The sequence below is a fragment of the Amblyomma maculatum genome, chromosome 10 (assembly GCF_055883805.1).
Source record: "Amblyomma maculatum isolate TAMU_Amacu chromosome 10, ASM5588380v1, whole genome shotgun sequence".
NCBI lineage: Eukaryota > Metazoa > Arthropoda > Arachnida > Ixodida > Ixodidae > Amblyomma > Amblyomma maculatum.
The window spans coordinates 59,611,733-59,635,599 of NC_139353.1; the positions used below are offsets into that span (position 1 = coordinate 59,611,733).

The 23,867-nt window shown below is 46.0% G+C and overlaps 1 protein-coding gene across 4 annotated transcripts in view; it reads left to right on the forward strand.

Moving 5' to 3' along the window:
* LOC146176613 (uncharacterized) overlaps positions 1–15,799 on the forward strand; it is a 239,223-nt gene extending 223,424 nt beyond the window's left edge. For 3 of the 4 annotated variants that reach the window (XM_084582878.1, XM_084582880.1, XM_084582879.1), the window contains 8 exons: positions 1,054–1,416; positions 2,026–2,409; positions 4,008–4,465; positions 6,032–6,258; positions 6,765–7,633; positions 8,957–9,478; positions 13,655–13,986; positions 14,972–15,799. In XM_084582878.1, coding sequence (XP_084439004.1) covers positions 1,054–1,416; positions 2,026–2,409; positions 4,008–4,465; positions 6,032–6,258; positions 6,765–7,633; positions 8,957–9,478; positions 13,655–13,986; positions 14,972–15,158 — 3,342 coding nt within the window. In that variant the 3' untranslated portion in view covers positions 15,159–15,799. The remainder of the gene's footprint in view (positions 1–1,053; positions 1,417–2,025; positions 2,410–4,007; positions 4,466–6,031; positions 6,259–6,764; positions 7,634–8,956; positions 9,479–13,654; positions 13,987–14,971) is intronic. The other variant, XM_084582881.1, reaches the window with a different exon arrangement.
* Positions 15,800–23,867: the final 8,068 nt, after the last annotated feature.

A 23,867-nucleotide genomic window follows, 5' to 3' on the forward strand; every position in this document is an offset into this window, starting at 1 on the left:
TTGTGTGGGCATTCATACAGAATGCATACTCGCTCAAAAAAGCTAGGTGCTACTGACGGCACTTCGACAGATGCTATATGTGGGGCTGTACAGCTGTTGCTTTCAAAAGGATGCGGCGCTGATCTGTATTAACGGGTATGTAGCTCGGAGTCAGCATGTTAACTCTAGGCATGTCACACGAGGAAATTGCCGCTTTCGCACTGGTAACGATAGCCTTGAAACTAGCACCACATCTGCATAGATGAGAGGGCAAGAGCTACGTGTGTGTCATCGATTCCGAAGTCTGGCATCAAGGTGGCATTCGCTGATTTGCTGAACCTGCATGAGTGCTTCTTAAGGCCTGTCCTTGAAGGCTACATATGAGCTTGATGAATGATGCCACTTGGTGGACTGCTTCGCAGCACTAAACTGTCCATTCTATTCAGCCTGATCGTGGCAGAATGGAGTGAGCCGTTCCTTAAATAGTTGTTAGAGAAAGCGGTGGCTTGCTTTATTCGAACTTCGTGCCTGCCTGTTGTTCGGCGACTATGTGAGAACTTGGCTTCAAATTTCATTTGTTTTGAATAATTTTGAAAATGCCTTGATTTGGAGGAGATTCTGTCTTCAGTCTTACTGCAGCAGTAGTAATTGCATTGCAAAGGCTAAGCGATAGAATGGCAAAAAATGCGTTTGCTCTGCCGAAAAACAAAAACATTTACTGACGGGAGCCATATTCTTGATCTATCTGAAACCATGGATCTGGAACCATGGACCAGAGGAATGAGATACTGTGCAAACGTTTTCAGCGCCTGTTGGACAGGCAGCCATTTGTTCACAAAATATTTTTTGCCAACCAACGCCACAAGGTAGAATGGAGGTGTTGTGGTAGGGAGGTTTAACACTGCTTATCAAAGTCGGTCCGAGAGAGTTCCCACATTTTTTTTTTTCCTTCTTGCTGTAGGGCTTTAGCGCTAAGGGCTTTAGCGCATTCTCTTACAGAGAGCAAAAGCACTGCACTGTGCTTTGTTTGTCCGTGCATTGCTTACATCTGCAGTGTTTTGCTGCTCACTGCAGACCAAGGCACGGCCGCAGCCAGCAAAGGCCCAGCCGAAGTTGCCACATCGCAAACCACCAGAGCCAGCTGCAAGGCACAACGGGGAGCGCGTTGGGCGCAAGCGCAAAGGGGCCACTGGCCGTACACAGGGCATCCTGGGCCTGTGTGACTCGTTTTCATCGCAGTGCGACCTGCGGGGAAGCCGGTCTGCCCCCACGGCCCCGCCGGCACCTGGAGTTGGTGCCCGGGCTGTGGAGTCAGTGCCGAGTCCCGGCCCCAACCTGCGGCCAAAGTTTCCCGCCTTCCTGGCGTCCATGGCGGCGATTGAAGAGTGGCCCACGGCCCGCGTCCAGCGAGTCGCCAGCCTCAATGCTATGGCCAAGGTAGAGCAAATTGTAACGTCTTTTATGCATCTACTGATAAGTTTAGTGAGTTATCATACTTACTCCTTCCTCCAGCCAAAATTTTCTCTGACTCTACCAATAGCTTGGAGTAGCTAGATTTGCTGTATATGTCACACTGGCAGATGCAGGCAGCATTGTTTGCATTTCAAGTTTCTTGCCAAGACTGCAAAGAAATTCAGCTTTGTATGTTTGCTTGTGAGGAGTTGAGGTGTCCCTGCGTTTCATAAACTACTCGCATTTCATTTTCTTCCTTTCAGTGAGTCCTGATTTTATTAATGTTTTTGCTCCGGGGCATGGTCTTGAGTGTACATTTGTAGTTTTCAGTGGCTGGTATTTTCTCTGAAAGCAAGAAATACAATGGGCAACATTAGTCTCTATCTGGTGCATATTTTCTTCCATTACCTCAGAAGCAGGTCTGCTTCCTGGAGGAGAATTTTCAAAAAAAAAATTTTCAGTTCTTATAGTTAAAGTTTGCAGAGGAGTTTCAAACACAGCTGAGTGCATTGATGATGGGTACAGAGGGGCAAAGGGTCATCGCATTTTTTTTTTTTTTTTTTTTTTTTTTTTTTTTTTTTTCCATTGTTCCAGGTGCACATCTTGTATGAGAACGAGAGCCGCCCAACCATCGTTGAGGCAGACGATGCGCCAGAGGACTGTAAGGCCCTGGTGCCTTTGAGAGCAGACACATCATCGCCATCACCACCACCGCCATCCCCACCCCTGCCGGCCACAGGTACCAAACGGCGGAAGAAGCCTGTTGCCCGGAAAGCCAAACGGAAGCGTGACGTCCTCGATGCCGACGTGGAAATCATCGACACGCGGCAGTGCCGGCGCATGGCCAGCCTCAATGCACAGGCCATTATGGCAGCCAGCTACAGTCGGGAGCGCAGCAGCGGCCGCAAGTTTGACAAGGAATCTCCTTCATCTTCTTCATCAACGTCATCTTCCTCGGCAGCTTCATGCGAGCTTAAGGTGTTTTTCTTTTACTTCCCGTGTTTGTGGGGTGGCCAGAGTCAAAGGTGTGGTCATCTGAAATGGCGCATATAGCAGTCAGTCTTTGATTGCTGTAAGCTGTTTTATAGATTGCAGATTTATTTACGTACTGTCCGTTGCAGTGCTAAATGCACACCGTAAAATGCTTCTCTCAGCTGAACTACTTGCACATTCATGCTGAAATTTGAAGCAAAGATGCTGTATGAAAGTCTTATTCAAAACCAGTTAAGGTGATTTGCTTGCCTCATTCGATGAGAATTAATTAGAAATCCATGCCATCTGCAGTATTGGCAACAAACAAGCTGCTTTCACTTAGCTAATCTGATGGTGCCATCCAGCGCCTATACGAGGAATGATTAAATTATTTTATTGCCCTATCGCAGTGGCCGAGCGGTTAGTGCATTTGACTGCTGAATCCAAGGCCACTGGATCATATTCCTGCTGTGGTGGCCGCTTTTCGATGGTGGCGAAAAGCACGGCACCCTTCGTGTACCTTGCGACGTCAGTGAAATATCCATGAATATTACAGTCTCATATCTGCTGCACCTGGATCGCCTTTCATTGTAACCTCGGTCAACTTGTGTAGCTTTGCGCTACCAATGTACAAGTGCATGCATACCTTCTCTTTGTGCCACGAGAGCGAGGTGTCGGGCTAGTTGGTATTGCATATCTAAATAACAGCGCTGGGAATGCGAAACAAGAAGAATGAAGAAGAAACACAGACGCAGGCGCTGACTAACAAGTGAAATAATATTTCGGGGCAAACACATTTAAAGGTACATGAAAGGGGGGAAGGGGGGTACATGAAGGGGTGGAGCCGTGGCGATTGCGCGATCTTCGAAACACAGCGTAGTTGCGTCAAAGAAGATAAAAATATTGGAAAGCTAAAAGCAATAAAAACTGTGTCAAGATGCGGACATAAACAGATAAAGCCAGATAACACAGCTGTTGGACATGGCAGCACGCATGACTGAGTAGTCCCAAATGAATTTTTTTTTATAACACTCTGCACAATGTATACCTAAGTGAATTAATGTAATTGCCTTTAGTATACAAATTTTGAGACAGTGCAGTAGCTTAGCCAAACTGGCATGTAAAAGCGTTTAAAAGAAGGTAGAAACCCAGGGTAAAAAAAACTGCTTAAGGTAATTAAGGCTAGAAAGGCCACACTTTCTGCCTTTTTAATAGCCTTTAGCAGTTTTTTTACCCTGGGTTTCTACCGTCATCTTGGCATGTTCTGGTTTCTATCTTTCTGGTTCTTAAGTTCAGGCTTCAGAATGACGGCGGCATTATTCTCGCCGCAACAACATGACTGCACCAGAAGGAAAATGTTGGTCCAAAGAAGTCGTGCATGTTTTTGTTCATTGTTCATAGGCGGTGCAAGTCCATGCAAGCTGGCCGAGGTTTCTTCGAGAATTAATGCAGGACTGGCAGGTTTACAGCTGTAGACTTCATGAATTTAATATTTTTTGTATAAACAATGTTGTAATAAAAAAAACCTGGGAGACATCACTCCTTTGTGGCACGTGAGTCTATGTGGAGTGCTGAACAGTGTTGCCCGGTGTGCTTTCTGGCAGGTTGTCCATCATCACCACCAGCAGGAGATTGTCGTCTGTTCGGTGCAGACGAAGACTGTTCGCAAGACCTTGCAGGAGAAAGCTGAAGTGCCGGTGCTGCCCAGCATAGCCAAGGGGCCGCACAGCGAGGTAGCCAGACGGCCGCGCAAGAACGATGCCAAGGGGGCCTCCACTGCGGTGGAGGCCGCGTCGGCAGCGTCCTCCTCCTCTTCGTCGGTGGCAGTAAGCGAGTACCGCGAGGTAGTGCGTATCAACACCACCAAGGAGATGGCGGTCAAGGATGAGCTACGGGAGAAGGAGGGTGTGACACATCTGTACCACTACCACACCAAGGCCACCTGCCTGCAGATGCAGACGACCTACAGCGGCCCACCCAGCCCTGTCCCATCCCACCCCGCAGTGTTGGGACCACAGGCACCAGGGTATGGGCAGGGATATGACCGCTGGTGTGGTCTTGGGTATGACTGTGATTACGTTCATGGTTACGTTTGCTAGTTATGTCACCGGTCAGGACTGTAACTAGTTCATCTGTATGTTTCTGCTTATGTTTGTAGCTGCATATGCCAGTTATAATTTCTCTTGTGTTATTTTCCTGGGTGCGACCACAAGCTGAGGAGCAGGTTTATGGTTTGTGGGTCACTCTTGGTAAGGGTAGGGTAAGGGGTTCGGCATGGCTTTCCAATGTCTCCCTCCTTTAAATCAGCTCCTGCACAGGCTGTAGCAATTTGTATAGTGGTGATAGGTCATGGAACAGGAACCTTAGTGAAAAGGAACTTACATTTCGTGCAGTTGCTAGGAATATGCAGGATCAGCTGATATCACATATGGTGTTCATTGGTCATTGAAAAGCTCCTGACGGGCATTCGGAACATTCAGTAGCTTAAACAACAGTTCTGCAGCAAGAATATACTGTCTCATGGAACTGTTTGCATACACATAGGGCAGTAAACTAGAAGCCTTACTACTACATGAGGTGTCTTTGGTCGCAATGATTAATGGAACTAGTGGCAGTTAAACTAATTTGTATTACTTGGCTGATTGCAACTTTTGCACAGCTTTGTATAATTTTCAATAAGAGTCTCAGTGCAAAGCGTGACACATGCAAGAAAGGTTGCAAGGGCTGAACCACCTAATATTATTACTTGCCCCTTCATTGCAATTAGCCTGCGCCCTGCATGATTACTGTGAACAAAAAAGAGCAGTACTTTGGTATTAATCGCCATTATTATTGGCCTTCTCACTGTGCAGAGGCAGAGAACATATTGTAAGCTTGCATACACAATAAAATGTCGTTAATTCAGCCTTTGAGGGACCAAAAAAAATCCTGTTGGTTTCTTTACTTTCAATTGTGAGTCACAAAACCATTTGGTTTCCCAATTGGGAGTAATGAAATCGGTTAGGCTTCCAACTGGACTTCCCTAATGGGCAGTCCGTTGGGAGAACCCAATAGGCCTCTGCAATTGGGAGGGGATCGAAACCCAGTAAAGAAAACCCAATGGGTCTAAGTGGACATTCCATCTCGGCTCAATAAGAACCAGTTGATTCCATTTGGTCAGTCAATGGGATATCTATGTCTGTGTAAAGTGTTCTGTGGGTATACTGCATTGAATGTATGGCAGCCATGTTTCCCAAGTTCAATAACACGGAAAGTTGAGCTAGTTGGTACATATTTTTAAAAGGAATAACAGCGCAGAGACGAAGGACAAGGAAGAAGACAACACCTGCGCTGCAAGTTCTAAAAAGAGAAATTGTTGTTACTAATGATGGCTATCTGTAGCAGCTAAAGTGTTAACTAATGAATTTTAACCAACTTACTACTAAAATATAGATCACTTGCTTTTTAACTTCCGCCAGCACTGCTACTATTACTTTGCCACAAAGTCTGCTTTTGCCTGAAAAACCTTTTTGTTTTTAAAATGGGCTTCCCTGAATGAAATGCATGGTATAGTATTTCTTGTGAATCTGCACACACAAAGAAGTCAGCGGTCAGATGCCTAATTTGGTTTCTCTTCACCGTCGTGCAGGTACTACGGTCCCCCGTCCTACCCTCCAGCCCTGACAGCAGCGCCTATGGGAGCGGCTGCAGCGCTTATGCCTCCACCCACAGCCAGTGCCAGCTCTACCCCAGCCCCTAGCTATGGCGTCAATCACGTCATGCCTATGGGCGGGGCACCAGTGCACCGGCACTATGGCAGTGCCTTCACCGTCCCCCACTACGGCCATGGGGTGCCGTACCCACAGGCTGAGTATGGTGAGTGCTCTCATCTATTTGAGCATGCTTTGCAGCGTACGGTACTATATGCGGAGGATAATTAAAGGTTCTGGAGGAAGAATCTGAGCCCTGTTTGTACCACCAGCGGTGTTCGCCCACTTGTCCTGGCTTCGCATCGTTGCCGTTGTCAGTTTCATCGTTTTCGCCATTAAATTCACATGCCTTATTTCACAGCAAACAGGCAACTATTTGAATGCATGTGTGCCAAGCTAATTGTTCAAGGGAATGGTGACTATATCGTTGCCTCTACTGTCTGGTGACGATGGGTGAACTTGTTTAAACAGGAGATGTGATGCAGAATACCCTTAGCCATAAGTCTGCCTAACCGTTCATTTATAGGCTTTTCCAGCTATGTCATTTTCTGAGTGGCAGTTAGTGGCAGTCACACTTGGAGTCGTCATTGCGTTTGTCATTTTATGAACCAGCGAGCACTTGTTGTACCCTGAAGTTAAGCGGCTGAGTTTTCTTACGGTTGCTCATTCCAGTGCCGGGCTACTACCAGCCGGCAGGGCCTTTGATCCAGCCGCCACCGCATGACCAGTGCCTCATACACAAGCCGGTGCCCTATCACCCCCAGCATCGGCCCGGCCCCGTGGCCCCTCCTCCACCACCCGGTGGATTTCCTCCACACTGCCCCTCCCCTCTCTGCCCGCCTCCCCCACACTGTTACTCAGAGCACATGCCATGCAGTCCACCGCCCTCAAAGGGAGGTGCGGCCCCAGGCCCCGCCCCTTCCCAGGCCTACCCACCCTACCGTCCCAGCCCCTACCACACGCAGCCACCCCCTTTCCAACCTGCGCCCACGGCAAGCTCATCAACAGCACCACCTCCAGCATCATCCTCAGCCGTGGCTCCTCCTCCGGCCCCGCTCCCATCGACCACAGACTCGTACCAGATGTCAGCCACTGCCTCTGCAGCAGCTGTGCCCAAGTCAGAGCCCATAGCGCCACCGGAAACCAAGTCACCATCACAGGGCAACGAATTTTCGGATGCTTCTAAAGCTCCGGGAAAGGATGGAGGAGCGAATGGTGCTACTCGGACGACTCCGTTTCAACCCGAGGCACAGCTCTCGGTCGCTGAACCGCTAGCCTTGACCAAGGCACCTAGACCTCCTCCTCCAACGAAGACCACAGCAGCAACAGTGCAGCCAGAGACCACCATCTCATCAGTTGAGCCAGTGGTTCCTCTCAAGAAGGGTCCAAGGGCGGCAGAGAAACAAGCCAAGACTGGAACAGTGGTGGCACCGCAAAAAGTGAACCGAAGTGCATCTGCGGAAGAGAGAACAAGAGAGAAAAAGACCTGTCCAGCTAAGGCTGTAAAACGAAGCTTACTGAAGGCGAACGAAGTGGAGAAGGTAATATTTTCAGTTAATCTTGACAAAAGCACCAGCATGATGTGGCAAGGGTAGAGCAGAGTACCTCATAGTACTGCAGTTCAGTCAAAGGGAATTGCACATGTACACATATGGGCCTACTAGCTGCAAAAGTAGTCCATGAAAGAATGCCAGATAATGATAACTGGGGTAGGAGCACGAATTTGGGCAGTCAGTGATAGCACACAGCGATAAATTCAAGAGAATGTGATGGCTTCTCCCGTGCATGCTGCATTTTTTAAGGCGAAAGTCAATGGCTCATGCTGTTGTGGACAAAATATGTCCCGCTTTTGCGGCGGCTCTTATTGGCCGAGGCGGGATGACGTCACGGAGGTCTCGACCAATCTCAGAGCACCACCACAGTATGCGCGAATGCGTGCTTTATATGGCCATATGTCAATGATAAATTACTAATTAATGAATTAAATAATTACTCATTCATGAATAATTAACTAATAAATGACTAAGTAATAATCAATAACCTACTTAATGATGAATTGCTTAATTACTAATTAGTGCCAGTTGCGCAGCAGAATTCAGCACTCAGGCTTTCGCCTTTCACTACTTTAGTCGCTAAAGTCCTTCGTAATTATTATGCAAAGCCATTGCAGGAGTCGAGGAGCACGTGCTGTCGTTGCTATCATTACCTGTAACCAGAAAACCTCTGTTTGCTCTGCAGCAATCAGTGTTGCCCTCTGGATGGCACCGCTATTTCTACTTCGAGTCTTCCTTGAGGGCATTGACCCCTTGCCAGCTGCATAAGGACAGGGAGAGGGGGACAGGGCTTTCCATTAAAGGTCAATTCTCGAGTACTGATGCGACTTATCATTAGCTTGTCATAAATATTGATGCGTTGCTTACAGATTTGATTCCATACCAGTGTAAGATACAAGCTGTTAACAGATGTCCTGCTTGACGAAGCATACCAGCTGCTTTTGTCAAATGTCTGGAGTTGAAAGCAGAATCAGAAGCTCAGTCTGTTTTCTGTTTGGTTCCAAACGTTGGCTATATGGTCACCTCAGTTGAAAGGTATCGTAAGGGTGCGGACTTTTGGCCTAGGCTAAAACTTGCACTCTTTTAGTCAAACCTCTTTTCCCTTGGTAGAACAAACAGTTGGGGAAAGCAGGTGGAGGCTTTTCTGATAGACAAAAAGGATTCTTTTTGCCTTTCGTTCATTATATTTGCCTCATTCGTACCCAATTCAATATAAGCATCAGTAAGCCATACTTAATATACTGCATTATTTTTTATTTTTTTTTTTAATTTTGTTTATTTATTTATTTTTGCTCACATTCTTCTTTCTAGGTGTGCCTACCAGCCACTAAGAATGGTGTGAAGAAGACCCTGCCAAACCATGTGGCTGCAGTGAAACTCGCGGAGAGAAAGAAGCCGAGGCTATCGGCCGATGCAGAGGACACCTCTCAGTCCGAAAAAGCGCCACCCGTGACAGTGGACAAAGTGTCTCCAAGTTTATCATCGGTAGCAGCGGCAAATCTAGCGAGCAGAAAAAGTTCTTCCGTGACGAACACTGCCAATGACAGTGAGGATGTGGATAGTGAACACACTGTTGTGGTGGGGGGTCAGTTGCCAAGCAAACCACGCAAAGAGAATGGTTCAGTATTGCAGCCAGCTGCCAAGAAAGTGCTGTCGTCTGCTGCTGTATCTGGTGCTGTTGTGGCAAGGAGCTCTGCTGTGCTGCAGATTAACAAGACCCCCATTGTAGTGCTTCCCCCCAAACTGCTGCTGAGCAAGCGACCACCACGACGAAAGTTCGCCCACGGGTGGTCCTGGGATGGGGAGCCCATCGAGAAAGTAGTTGTCATGAACGTGAGTGCTTCTTTGTGGTTTGACCCTCTTCCTTTCCTTCTTTCAAAGTGTCCTGTCGTGGTGGCTCATTGGTTAAAATGCTCGACTGCTGAACCTTGGTGACGCGGGACCAAATCTCGGCCACTGCGGCCACTTTTCGATGGAGACAAAAAAACAAGGCCTCTGTATGTTTTGCAATGTCAGTGCATGTTAAAGATCCCAAAGTGGTCGAAAGTTCCAGAGCCCTCTGTTGCGACATTCCTTATAGCTGGAGTTGCTGCGGGTCACTAAGTCCTATAAACAGAAACCAAACCATCTTCTGGTAAGGCCACGTTTGTCGTTCATGCGGTATTGTCGCTGCAATGCATGTAGTGCAGTGTTTCGTGCTGATTGATCAGAACGAAAGAATGTTGTGCGTGAGACCAAGATACTACTCCGCACTGGTTGTTCAAATGCTAGTCATTGATTGGTCCGAACAGAATGCCTCTCATCATATGATGAATGGAGTGCATAAGCCATGGACGGCGTAAAGGTTACTGGAGTCGAAGGACAGCCCGTCAAGCGGAGTCGCTGAAGGACAGAAAGCAACGAAGTCCTGGCAGCGCACGTCCAGTGCGGTACATGCAAAAAGCTGTCTTCATTCGATGCACGTAGTGTAACATGATTGCAACATGCACGGTTGTTGCTACATGGCTTGTGGTTGCATAAACCACGGTAAAGTGGCCTACCAAGGATGTTAATAATTACTGTGTACTAGCCGATTGAAAACTCTTGTTGCGTGATTCATATTATAGAGCCTGCAAGCATCATATTTATTTACTTCCAGGTTGGTGAAGGATGCTGAGATGTGAAAGCTTTGAGAACGTGCTGTTTAACATTAGTGTTGTCAAGCAAAAGCTGTGTTCGATTAATTTTGTGCTGGATTGCAATGACAGGACCAGATAGAAAATGTGGCCTTGCCTAGGTATAGTGCTCACAGTATATGTTCCATTCATGAAGCGATTGTAGGCGGCGCAAGGAAGATTCTAAAGAAAGTTGCCGGGAAAGAAAAAATGACACGTACAACCACACCCTGTTAATACTATAGTAGTATTTACTTGCATAATGCATCCATTTGTTTTAGGATCGGACGTTTTTGACTATGGAAAAAAAAAAAATGGTTTAATCTGTTTTCTCAGCATTTTATGCCATGTAGTAAGCATGTACACACCCCAAATTTTGATTTTTATTGGGGGAAAAAAAAACTGCATTCACTATATCAGTAGATGAGGTATTTTAAGAGTGCAAACAGCACAAGGTGACATTGAATGACAGTCACCAGTTGCCTCCCCTCTGATTCATGCGTTTATCATTACCCTTTGCGTTTGTTTTTCATATTTTGCCAGATGCATGGCATAGTAGAAGGTAACATATGGTTGTGTGTAGACAGGCATATTTGTGTACACGCTATTATCTTTTGGAAAGCTGACACACAAACCGTACAAAGAACACTTCTTCAGTAACAATTCGTGCATTGCAGTGTGATACTGGACAACTTCCAAGCATACTTCAGAAGTAATGCTATAGGTTTTTCAAATGGTACTACTATTGATAGATAAGTGAAGTCATGGTGTTTAACTGGACGTGGCCTATACTAGAGTATTTGTCCACAACACAGTGTTATCAGTTACTTTTCATTTACGTCAGGGGGCGGATTTGTATTGCTGCTATGCGAGAATTCATACTTTATGCTTGAAAGGCAGCAGCTGCCGCCAGAGTCTCAAAATATTGCAAGCATTGAGGTTGTCCAACCACCTGCTCAGTGGACCCTCATGCAAAGACCGGCTTACCGTGTAAAAAAATTTCGAAGAACTTGTAAAATTTCCCGCAGTGGGTCTTGGTTAGATGATCTCCAGATTGTGGGCTCTTTCTCGGCTGTCGGGGCTGCATTTTCATGGTGGGATCATGAAAGAGTGCATGTAAAACAGATACAGGTGCACCGTAACCCTTCGACTGCCGAATATTCCGAAAAAAGAAAAAAAAACTTGCCCCTAGCGTTGAATTCTTTTAAACGCTATGCGTTTAGCGCAGTACCCGCATGACAAAAACGCTGTGGGACGGGATGCGGCCACAGTACCTATACGGCAAAAACAATCAAAGGGTTAAAGGAGTATAGGCATGCAATTTTCGGGTTCGATTTTTGTCCTTTGCAATAATGTGTAAGAGATTACTGTACATGGATCACCAAGTATTCACCTACGACTGCTGAATAATTTATAATCAAATTTCGTTTCTCACCTGTTTTGGTTGCAACAGCCGAGCAGTGGCTGTGGCGTAGGTCAGGTCTTGGTCACGTGACAGTTGAAAAAATAAATAGTGATATAATTGTTCCTGTGCAATTCGAATTCACTACAATGCTAAAACCTGTCTGCCTCAAGAACAGAAATCACAGTGAGTGAAGAGTCGGTGATTGTTTCGCTGTTTTGTAGCGAGAGCTACACTGCGCCGGCCACTTCGCCTATTTGCCGTGAGCATACTTTCGCCGTGGTCGCATTGACCACACAAGCACTGGTCTGAGTCGGAATGCGAGTGTCCTGTCCTGGCTGTCTGATTCTGATATCACCCTCTCATATGAAAAGAAAGGCTCGAGTTGGCAGCTCGTGATCAACGTAACGTCAGTGTGTGGCCATGTCAGCTGCCAGCTACCGCCTGCTATGCTCCTGTTTTATCTCTCACAACGCTGACTATGACGGATTTTCTGGTAAACAGGGCCTTCCATTACCGCTACCACGTTCATAAGAACGTCAACACAAATAATGACTAACTAGTCACTGACTATAGTACTAATTAGTCATGAGCAATGACAGTGACTGGCTATGACATCATCATGACGTCACATCCGGTCATGGCATCATGACTGGTGATGTCACCAGGCGAATTTAACCTCAACACCTCGTCTTTCACCTTTCACCTCGTCGCACTTTAGGGGTCCAAATTGTCCCCTATAGCATAAGTAAAGCTGAAACCATAGAGTAAAGTACTATGTGCAAAAGCCATATCTCTACTTTCAAGCCGAACCTAAGCGTAGCCATGGAGATAGCTCTCGCATAACTCCAGTTTTAACCACAAGCTAAACCACAGCTAATTTTTGTCATGCTTCGCGTGACCTACACTTTATTGTGACATCACAGCCATCTCTCAGCTGCTGAAACCGAAACTGGCGAGAGATGAAAATTCTCAATTATTTAGTGATCGTAGGCTAAAATAATGTTGTGACCTGTATACAGGAATGTCTTGCACATTGTTAACAAGAACAGTTGCATCAAAATTTGATGCCTATACTCCTTTAAAGAGCTTCCAGATATCTCCATATAGTCTCCGTCCTCCTTCACACATCAGTGTGTCTACCCCAAAATAAAATGATCCCGACTACTGTGCCGGAGTACCCGGGTTCGATCCCGACCGCCGACAGCTGCGTTTTGATGAAGGCCTAACGAAGAGGCGTCCTCGAAATTACTCCGTATCCCTCCACTAAGGCTCCTCTTTCTCTTTCCACTTTCACTTCCTCCCTTCTCCCTTCCCTTACAGTGCAGTTCAGGTGTCCACAGAGTCAAGTGTGACAGATACTGCGCCTTTCCCTTCCTGTGAACCAATTGTTGTTATATTATCTCAGTTCAGTTCAGTTCAGCCGTTCAGTCGTGTCCGACTCTTCGTGACCCTATGGACCATATCACGTCACGCTTTCCGGTCTCTCACTATCTTCCTAACATCACATAACTTCATCTGCAGCGCCTCGAGGATGCCATCTAACCACCGCGTTCGCTGCCTACCCCTTCTCCGGTGACCCTCAACCTTTCCCAACCTCAAATCTTTTTCCAGCGACTCCTCTCTTCTCATCAGATGACCAAAGTAGCTGAGCTCTAACTTTAGAATTTGACCCTCCAGTGAGCAGTCAAGGTTTATGGTCGACAATATCGACTGATTTGATCTTCTGGCAGTCCAAGGAACTCTCAGAGTCTCCGCCAGCACTACAATTCAAACGCGTCAATCCTTCGGCGGTCATCCTCTTCACAGTCCAACTCTCGCATCCATACATCACAACTGGAAAGATCATAGCACGAGTTATATGGATCTTGGTTGGCAGTCAAATGTCTCTGCTATCTGCTATATTATCTGCTATAAGGTAAATAAACTGACCCTGATCTGCATTCTCCACAGAACGAAGACTCTCCGCAGTTTCGGCTGTGCTTCCCAGCCATGCGGCACGTAGAGGGGGACGTCATTCGGGTGCGAGATTGCGTCCTGCTGCGGTCTGGCCCACGCAAAATTGACCTTCCCTTTGTGGCCAAGGTGGCCGCCCTGTGGGAGAACGCCGAGGATCAAGAGATGATGATGAGCCTGCTGTGGTACTATCGGCCCGAGCACACGGACCAGGGCCGCAAGGCACACCACATGGAGGACGAAATCTTTGCATCTAAGCACCGCGATGCCAATAGTGTTGCCTGCATCGAGGACAAGTGTTACGTCCTCACGTTTGCCGAGTACTGCAGGTGAGACCACACTCGAGCTTCGTGGTGCACCCCCGTGATACGCGGGGCCACTGTTGAAATGTTCTGTGTAGGCAGCACTAGGTGCGTGGTCCAAAGGTCTGTTTGGATGGTGCATTCCAAGCCTCAGAGCATACTCAAAAATTATCCTGCTGCATTTATAGTACTTGCAGAAAACAGGGATGCTAGAGGGGTTGTAACAGGGGCTTTGGGGCTTTAACCTTGTAGGTAAGCCACACGTGAGCAATCAAACGCTTTTCTGTAGCAGAAACTTTGCTGTTGGTATGTTGTATGAAATGACCCAGCCGTGTTGGTGGTATATAAGAATTAATTTTTGCCAAGATTTGTGACGGGATTTCAAGCCTCATTGCACCAACTGCCTGCAGGAAAAAACTATACCCCTCTGCAAACTGGTTGGCATTAGATTCTTCCTGCAGGGAGGTTTAACTCTCGAAATGTCATTTCAGATAGGTGATGGATTTCTATGGCGGCAGCTGTTTTGCTGAGTTATTGTATGGGCAGTGTCTCTGGCACTTCCCCATATATATATATTAATTGAAAAGGAAATGAGGGGCTCATTATTACAGAGTTAAAGGAGCTGACAGTCAACGAGACTGAGGCAAATGTTAGTGTTTTTTTTATTATTATTATTATTGTTGGTATCTGATAAGAATTAGTCTTACGGCGATTATAAGGATAAAGAATATTAAACGACAAGCGGAAGGAAAAACAACACGCCGATGGTGGGAGTCAAACCCTCCATCGGCGTGTTGTTTTTCCTTCCGCTTGTCGTTTAATATTCTTTATCCCGATAATCACCGTAAAACTAATTCTTGTCAGATACCAACAAATTAAAAAAAAAAAACAAAACATTCTCCTTAGTCTTGACTGTCTGCTCCTTTAACTATATTTATTTATTTATTTTTTTAAGTTGGACTAGTGCACTGAACCTTTCCTTAAGATATAACGGTATCCGACCACTTTGCAGGTATCGGGCTCGCACGAAGATGCTCGAAGAAGGACTTCGGCCGCCGATGGCAGTGGTGCCAGACCTGGAAGGCGGCTACAGTCGTCGTGATAGGCTTCCTCCAGGCCGAATGGATCCGCAGATGGTGTTTTTCTGCCGCCGCGTGTACGACTTCCGCCAGAAACGCATCCTGAAGAACCCTTCCTGAAGGTGGCGCTTACTGGGGCCCCCCTTGTCCTCGCAAAGGTGGCATAGCCAATGGTTGCCAGCGCATTCCGCCACAGCGGCACATGCTGCAGCCCCCATCCTGTCAACCTCTCTCCCCGTCTTCGTCCTTTTCACCCTTCTGTCGGCTTGTTTCACTCCGTCTTCTCGAAGAACTTTGTTGTTGTGTTGCCTGGTCAGGAGGGTGTCACTCGTCATTTCATCAACCAGTCATTGGTGAAACACAGTGCAGCACAGCATCTGGAACTCTTTGGAAAGAATCGACAGCATCCCACACAGCAGAGCTGCTACATATACAGAGACTTACCATCTCTCATGTTTTCTGTGCTGCTGTTTTTATTTTTGCCGTCTCTGATATGCGTTTGTGTTTGAGAGGCATCTTAATGTAGTGCAATGAGTTATATAAGGATTCAAGTTTTCAGTTTTATTCACAGTGTAAAGCACAATCTGCGCACACATCGTCATCGTCATCATTTGCCGTTTTGAATTTGATAACCTGAGTTGCCAAAAGCCCGTCATCAGTGATAGTTGTGAAAAAAAAAAAATACTGAGCTTTTATGTCTGTCCAGAAGTGTATTTTATCCACGTACCTCACTTTTGCTCTGCGTACATTTTTTTTTTTTTTTTTTTTTTTTTTTTGCAGAAATTGAACAAATTACCAAATGCTATCTCGTGCCCATTTTGTCAACATTTCTTTTTTTTACTGCAAGTAGCCTCATGAGGTGCAAAGAACCTGTGGCGGTGTGTTTAGCTAAAAGGTGAAGTGTAGAGCTCAGGTGTTCAGCGTCGTACGCTTTGAGGAAGAAGTGACAACAGACTCTTGTCTCTGAATGCACCATCACAACACTCCACCTCCTAGCGCGCGGCTCTAAACGTGCTACCACAGACCTGTATTGTACTAAAGATGAAAGTGTGACTGGAATTGGCATTTCTGTAATAAGCAATAGGTCATTCAAAACAGCCAGAGCAATCGCATCTGCTCCGATTTTTTTTTCTGTCTGTATGAAAGGTGCGCCTCTTAACAGTTTCTTTCAAGAGAAGTTACACCTTGCAAAATTTGAGAACTTGTTCTTCCAAAAAGGGCCGTACAGTGTGCATTTCATTATTGTTGGATCTCATCATCCAATAGAAAATGCAAGTATCCTCTTTTTTTTTTTTTTAAACTCTGCTTATGTTGCATATTGTCAGCACTTATATTGACCGAACTGTTATCACTATTGCTAGGTACAGGATTTTGTAACGCGGTCTAGGTGCACTGAGGTCAGCTGCTGGTATTCAGTGTAAGTCAACTGCATTGCCACTTAAAGAGCTGCTCTGTATTTATTTCTTTTATTGGGAATCTAGTGCATATTCCTTTTTCTCACGTGCGACTGTGCAGGAACATTCCTATTGCCCTTCTCCGCATGCCTTGACCATGCATCTTGGGCTGCAAGCTGAGAACACAGTGCGAAAGGGTAGCGTCTGGCATGGAAATCGGATTGATCTGATTTTGTACGCCTTATATGCTACAGTGGTCCATACTTTTTAACGAGTTCACGAAACCATTTCCAGTGTAGTAGCCCCAAAGTAAACCTCTTCTGCGCATATCCTTTCTTTGTGGTCCTGATCTAGTATAGGCTACAGATCAAAACAACTGCTCGACCAGAGTACGAACGCGGTGATAGGCGGAGTGCATCAACGCGGACCAATTATGATCAAAATGTGGACAAGCAGCATCTATCGTCATCTTCCAGAGAACCTGCAGTCATCTTTCCTGCCATCAGCTGCCTCGACTGCTGCATCGCAAGGGTGTGTTCTCAGAAGACGTTTTACTATAAAAGCACAAAGTACTGGCACCACAGGTGTGCTACCAGTGGTTGGACTTGTCTATGAAGAAGTGCATGTGTGTCGGTGGGTTAGTGCGTATACATATGCTGGACTTCAGTCTCACCTTCAGCGACCAGTGGAATCATCCGCAACCACAACGTTAATGCTTTCACGTGCAAGTTCCCTCAAACTGTGCAGAGACTGAAATCTTGCACTCGTTTGGGCACACTCATTTCAGAATATGCGCAATGTGCTACTTTGTTGTGAATCCAGCACGCCCCCATTTTTCATTTAAGCAAGTAGAGTCAAACTTGTCTGGTTCTCGAATCTTGTTTGCTGTTTGTATCCACCTCAGTTTTGCTGGCTGCACAAGTCAGAAGTTGCTGCTGTTTTGTGACAATTTGTTGCCATTCATAGTAGACCCTGGGTTCAGTGAAGTGACTGGATTTAAATGCACTGTTCCACGTGACTGGGCACCTTTTGCAGCATGTAACTATGCCATTATTTCTTTCTTCCGCCTGTACAAAGAAGCAGCCGTTATTGTCACTTTAATTTTACTTTGGCGGTAGTTAGGTCATGTTACTTGAGGTTGGAGGTCCCACCCACAGTACCTCTTAATTTCAACCTCTTCTCTGTGCATTTATGCAAATGAGGCAAAGCGTTTCTATATATAAGTACATAAATATATAAAAAATATATAAAAAATGCATCTATTAGAGTTAGTCAGAGAGCTGTGTTTTTTAGTTTCATGAACCTTAGATTCCTCTTCGTGTGTTCCCATTTTGTTGAGGTTTTCGTGTTTTGTTCGTGTTTTTTTTTTCTTTTTTTTTTTTTTTTTTTGCACAAGGACTAATATATATATATATACATATATCTGCACTTCTTTTTTTGTACTGACATCTGTAAACACTGCAACTTCTTCAAGCATTTTTTCTTGCAGTTTGTTTATTCATTTTTCTACTGTGTTCCTTGTTCCTGTTTGCATTAAAATGTGTCCTTAAAAGTTAAGATTCGCATATTTATTTTTTAACCGCGTGCCTCCCAGTTTTGTTTTTGTTTTTCTATGCGCTTGCAAGCTTGATTCTGTGGCATATACAAGCAACAGCAGTTAATATGGCTTGAAGTTGTGGAGTCTTGCAGTGTGTTACTGCTGGGGCAGGCATGAACTCATTTTCACCCATTTTTTTTCTTTTTTTGCACTGGACGCTTATGGCAACGGCTATCTTTCTCATCTCTCCTGGCATGTTTCTATGCTTGGGTGTAGACGTGGAAATGGATTTTCGTCTGTGCTGCGGGCTTCTGTGCCTGTCGCTTCATTAAGGAGCGTCAAGCTCTCGACTTTGTTGAATGCATACCTAACAACAGTGCATTTAGTCGAGCCCTGTGCTCTGAAGGAATGCTGAACTGCATTGCTGTTCGCTGGGGTCATGGAGTCTGCTGCATTGGAGACCAAGCATGTGGCGCTCGTGAAGCAACCTGTGTATGACCGTTTTACACCTTGTGTTCTCACTTCGTCACCTGTGGAGAATCTGCTTGTCAACCGGTAGCCCGGTTTCTGCAAGTGTTAGAATGTATGTGGAAGTGGCAGGAACGTTTGAGTAAGGCGTGGCCCTTTTTGAGGACTTGCACGGCGCAGGGTGACAGTGGTTCGAATTTATGTGGTGTCTGGCGTGCTGTTGTGGTATCTGCAATGTCGTGTGTTAGTTTTGTGGCTAAATTTGTTTCATTATTGCCGCATAAGAAAAATGCTGGTCCCAGCTTTAACATGTGCCTATGGGAAAGTGCACATCTTTGCGTGCTGTGCCACTCTAGCGATGAAGTTACTAAATGTCATGCAGGAGAATGTAGCGCCATCTGGATGGACAGGGGTGTCCTCTTTGATTTTCCTTTTTGTGTTCATGTCACATATTTTTGCTAACTTTAGTCGCTGCTGGCGCATGTTCCCTTTGGCAGTAATAGACAGGTACTTCCAATGCTTGGCAGAAGGATGAAGGCGTTGAGGAAACAATTTCTCATTTGGGAGGACTGCTGGCAGGTCTCATAACTTCGCGTACATAGGCTTCATCATCAGACGTGAGGCAGGGAAGCTAAAACACGCACTTCACACGTTTTTTTAGCTCTCTATTTCTGTGCCTGTGTGCTATGCTAGGCTTTTGTGCACAACATCCTTTTTCCCCCAAATTACATTGCATGTGCTGCATCCTGTACGGTGTGTGCATGAACAACATCTGAAGCAGAGAGAGAGAGAGGAGAGAGAGCACGAGTCCAGAGAGGTGGGAGTTGGCCTGAAGGCTTGTTGCAGTGTGGCACTTCATGTCCTCTTCACCGTTCAGAAGAGTAGCACTTTGTTTTATCTATGCATGGTATTGGCACCCTGACAGGAGGCATCATCATTATTGCTACAAGTTGCTGCATTCATTGCGTTGCTGTTACAGGTGCATCAGGGAGTGTCCATGCAAGCAGATGCAGTTTAGGAAACGAGACAAAGTTGACTCCTCGGAAAAGTGCAGAAAGCGGGACTGGAACTGTCCATTCGTGGAGACTGGTCGAAAAAATTTCTTAAGTGTTTAAAGAGCCATTACGTTAAAAGTGCATCCTACCTTCTTTCGTTGCATGGACTCTATTTTTAGCATTTGGTCTGTAGATTTATTTCAAGCAATAAAATTTCCAGTGCATCTCACTGCCTGTTGCTTTCATTAGTGCTGCTACAATCTTTGTGTAGTTGGGCAGATTGTCTTGCTAGTTGCAAGTTCTACGTGGCTGATGGCTTTGAACTTGACATTTGCTTCGCCTTTGGTTTCCATTCCACTGCATTGTTTTGGGGCTGCAACCATCAGATGGCTGCCATAGACAAATTCCAAAACTCCACAGTTTCCTCTCCACATCTTGGAAACTATCAAGCATCCACTTTGCATGGCAACATGCGGAGTATATTCACCTAATTTTGTTAAATGCTCGTCTCTAAGAGATGGCCTTTAACAAACGTCTTCAACAAATCACTGTCTGCTGAAATGTCCTGCAACTCCACAAGGCACAATGGAGCGTAGGAAGGTCATGGCTGGGCGCTGTCAGGGTCTGTGTAGTTCTGTTTATATGTATTTTCTGTTGAAGCCTAAAGCTGGACACCTGCTCTCTTGAGCTGCTAGACTACCCCCTCACAACTGTGTCGTGTTAAAGTGACCGAAGATCGCCCATCTGTGATAGGTAGTAAATACGCTGGTGACGTCAGTGCCGCCATATTTGACGCCAACTGGCCTTTTTTTTTTATTTTTTTTTTTTTTTCATGAAGCTGCTTTTGGAGACAGAAGACGCCATATTTGCACAACAAAGGCGCGCGGCTACAGTTGACGCACACTGCAGCCTGCGACGTCCGCGTTCTCGACATCTTCACAGCGTCGAAGCAGGTGACGCTTCTTGCGATGTGCAGCTGATGCTAGCATTGCTTCAGAGGTCGTGAAGTGCTCCCCTGGGAGCTTATGCCTATATAATATATCTATGTGCGACACATTTCAAGTATCTATAATCTCTGTATCGGTCAGTGTGCCTCTACAAGTGGCTTAGAAGCAGTACTGGTGGTCTCTTATCGCGTGGTGTACTTTTTGAAGTTACTAACCCTTGTGCCGGGAGCATCTGTTTTCACCTCCTTTTTCTGTTTTTTCATTTTCACTATGTTTTTTGCCAATCAGTTTGTTTGTGAGCTGTGTTGTTGATCCTCCTGTTTTCTCTTTTCACAAAACTGAAAGTGCATTTGATAATGAGAGTAATAAAACATTGAAAACAATGCAGTGTGTTATTGTTCGTCGACTTCACTGGACGTTTGTCTGAAATAATGTCTGTTTTTGGACACGTGCAGATGACCAATGCAAATTATCCTGTTATGCAGAGTCTTAAATTGGCCCAAAAGTTTTTGGTTCATTCATTATTACAGCGCAAAGACGGCACGGAACAAGAGGAGGACAGCAGCGCTGTTGTGTCCTCCTCTTGTTCCGTGCCCTCTTTGCGCTGTAATAATGACTGTATGTAACCAACTCGCCCAAAATGTTGTATTTTCTGGTCCAGTGGAAATTAAGTTTTATGTGTTGAGATTAAGAAGTAGAGTACATGTATTGAGTGGTGTCCCATTGCAATGGTGTTGCATTGACGCTTTAGGAAGCATAGACTAAAATTGGTTTAAAACAAAGCATACATGGGTGCCACATGCGGAGTACAGGTTGGCAGTTTGTTTTTTAATTGAGAGGAACAACTGAAAAGGCAGAACTAGGGAAAGAGAAGCGAAATTGTAATGCAACGCTCTGTAAAAGGCTGTTCACCACACAAATGTGCAATACATGCGCCATTCTTTCTACCTTTGTGACACCTGGACAAATACATTTATGGACTCCTCGCACACTGGTGCATGTATATTTGCAAGTTAAAAACGACGCCAAAACTGAGTCTCCTGATCTGTGCAGCCCAGTTTAGCCTGTTGCTTTATAGTGTATAGCCAGTTGCTGCTCATTTGAATTTCGTAAAAAGAGGACACTTAAGCTTCGCCTTAGGAGTATGCGACACGGTAGCGTGGCTTAAGTTTCCACTCCAGGTGTTTTAACGAAACACGAATGAGTGACCGCAAGGGAAGTCTGCAAACGGGAGCCATTGACGTCTCATCATCGCACTGAAAGGCGGAGCGCGCCTATTAAGGCGAAAGCCTTTAATAGCTCATGCTGTCGTGGACAAAACGTGTTCCGCTTATGCGGCGGCTCTGATTGGTCGAGGCGAGTTGACGTCATAGAGGACTCGACCAATCGCAGAGCACCACCAGAGTATGCGTGCCTTATATGACCAATCATAATTGATGACTAATTAATGAATACCTAATCAAATACCTCCTTAATTAATAAGTAACTAATGACTAATTAGTTCCAGTAGGGTAGCAGAATGCGACACTAAGGCTTTCGTCTTTCACTACTTTAGTCGCTAAGTCTAATTTTTTTCCGGCCGCCGTCTACGCGTCGGCAGCGCGAATCCGGTTTGACTGGGCTGTGGGGCCGGTTTTTGGAAGGTAATTCTCAGCTTACCTGTGTTATGAGCACAGTCTAGTATCCAATATGGCAGTGCCCATGACCATTTTTGTGAAAAGGTCAAGGTATCCACGCTAACTTTAGCCAATAGTATTTAAATAAGAAGTTTGAGATAGGCCAGAGTAACCATTTGCATATAGCTGCCAGCCGTCTGGCGCTCCTCAGGCATTTTTTTTTGTTGCGATTAATTAGTAAATCAGATTTTTTTTTTATCTACGGGCTTTTACACAAAATATTTGAGCACTTTCAGAAACATTTTGGTCGATATGATTGGCAGCAGTATCGTGCAGCGTTGAGCCCTCCCAACAAAACTGCAGGACAGAGAAGTCTCGGGGAGATATGATCCGACTGGCTCTGAGAAGTTCTGGTCACGCTGGGCTAGCGATGTGGCTCGTTGGAGCCGTTAAGAGCCAGTGCAGCTTCGGACTTCGGACATCCCTACCTGCTGTTACAGTGACTGTACTGCTGTGACTGAGAGCCTTGATCTCCGTCGGGCTTCGACGGACAGAATCCGCACTCACTTCAGCTATGCGGACGACGACACTCTCGAGATGCTGAGCGGAACAGACTGTCTATACGCCTTCAGGCAGCCACATCCAGAGAATAAATGGTTGTAATTAAACGGCCAGCTGTGGATGTTGATTCGTTCCTTCCTTGTCTCAGCACATAGTTGCAGTTTGTGACACCAGACTCCGTCACAAGTGGTGGCAACGGTGGGATTCTGCTGAGCTAGTTTTGGTTCGAGCCCGTATGCCTTCGTAATGGAGGACGAACGAGTCAGCCTGAATTATTCCGCCATTCACCAAGGACTGGCATGCTCAAATGTCAAGGACTTCCTCCAAAATCCATATGAGCTAGTTTGTGCAATGGGAGCATAGAAGACATGTGCTGCTCACGCATTTACGTGATTCCAGTTTATTTGCAGTTGACGTTTCGGCAGGAGCCCTGCCTTTCTCAAGACTGACGGTACATGGTTCTTGCTGTCTTCTTATAGTGTTGGCAACTCAACAGTTGATAGAAACACGGACGACAGAAGGCTCCGTACAGTGAAGTTTGCGCGCGACCCCTGCGCCACCTACCGCACTTCCAACGAAACTCTGAGAAGGCGCTGCGGCTCCAGCGCACGGCAGTTCAACGGCGGCAAGGAGTGGTAGTGGTGGTCTCGGGGAAAAACAAAATGCGAGCAGAACAAAAAGAAATCGTCAGTATTGATGCGCCATGGATTGCCATAGATGCGAAGGGTAGTTGGGCATTGAATTCTTGATTCCCAGGCAGGCCGTACGAGAGACCGGCACTGCTTTCAGTAGGTTCTTTCCCATCAAAGTACGAGCAATCGACCATTTGCGGAAAAGCGAGCGCCACCTTTCGTCCAAAATGGGAAGCTTCGCCGGCACTTTTGGTTGGAAAGAGCTTCTCGAACTGGCATGCGCAAGGCAGCGTTCGGCGTTTCGCGTGCGCTTAAATCGTTGTTTTAGCGTTGCTCTTTTGCTGAAAACGTGCATATGCTGAATAAAGAGGATGACATAGAAGGAGAACGATGTAGAGCGCCGACGTTCTGGGTTTTAGCCAGAATAATGACCAGTGCAGTTTGCGTCCTAAACTGTTCGCCAGGCGCATTGTGGCCGATGCTTAAAGGAGGAAGGCCATGTCAGGAACTTGAATCTTCATACCACTAATCAGTTTTGATGAGAGTGAGCACAATCCATGAAGACCGCAGTGTTTATGCGACAATGCCATGGTTCGCTGTTGATTCGGGTCACATCGTTTGAACTCACTGCGATTGCGTTGTGGGGTGAGATATTTCTTAGAAAGATGTGTATCTCTCT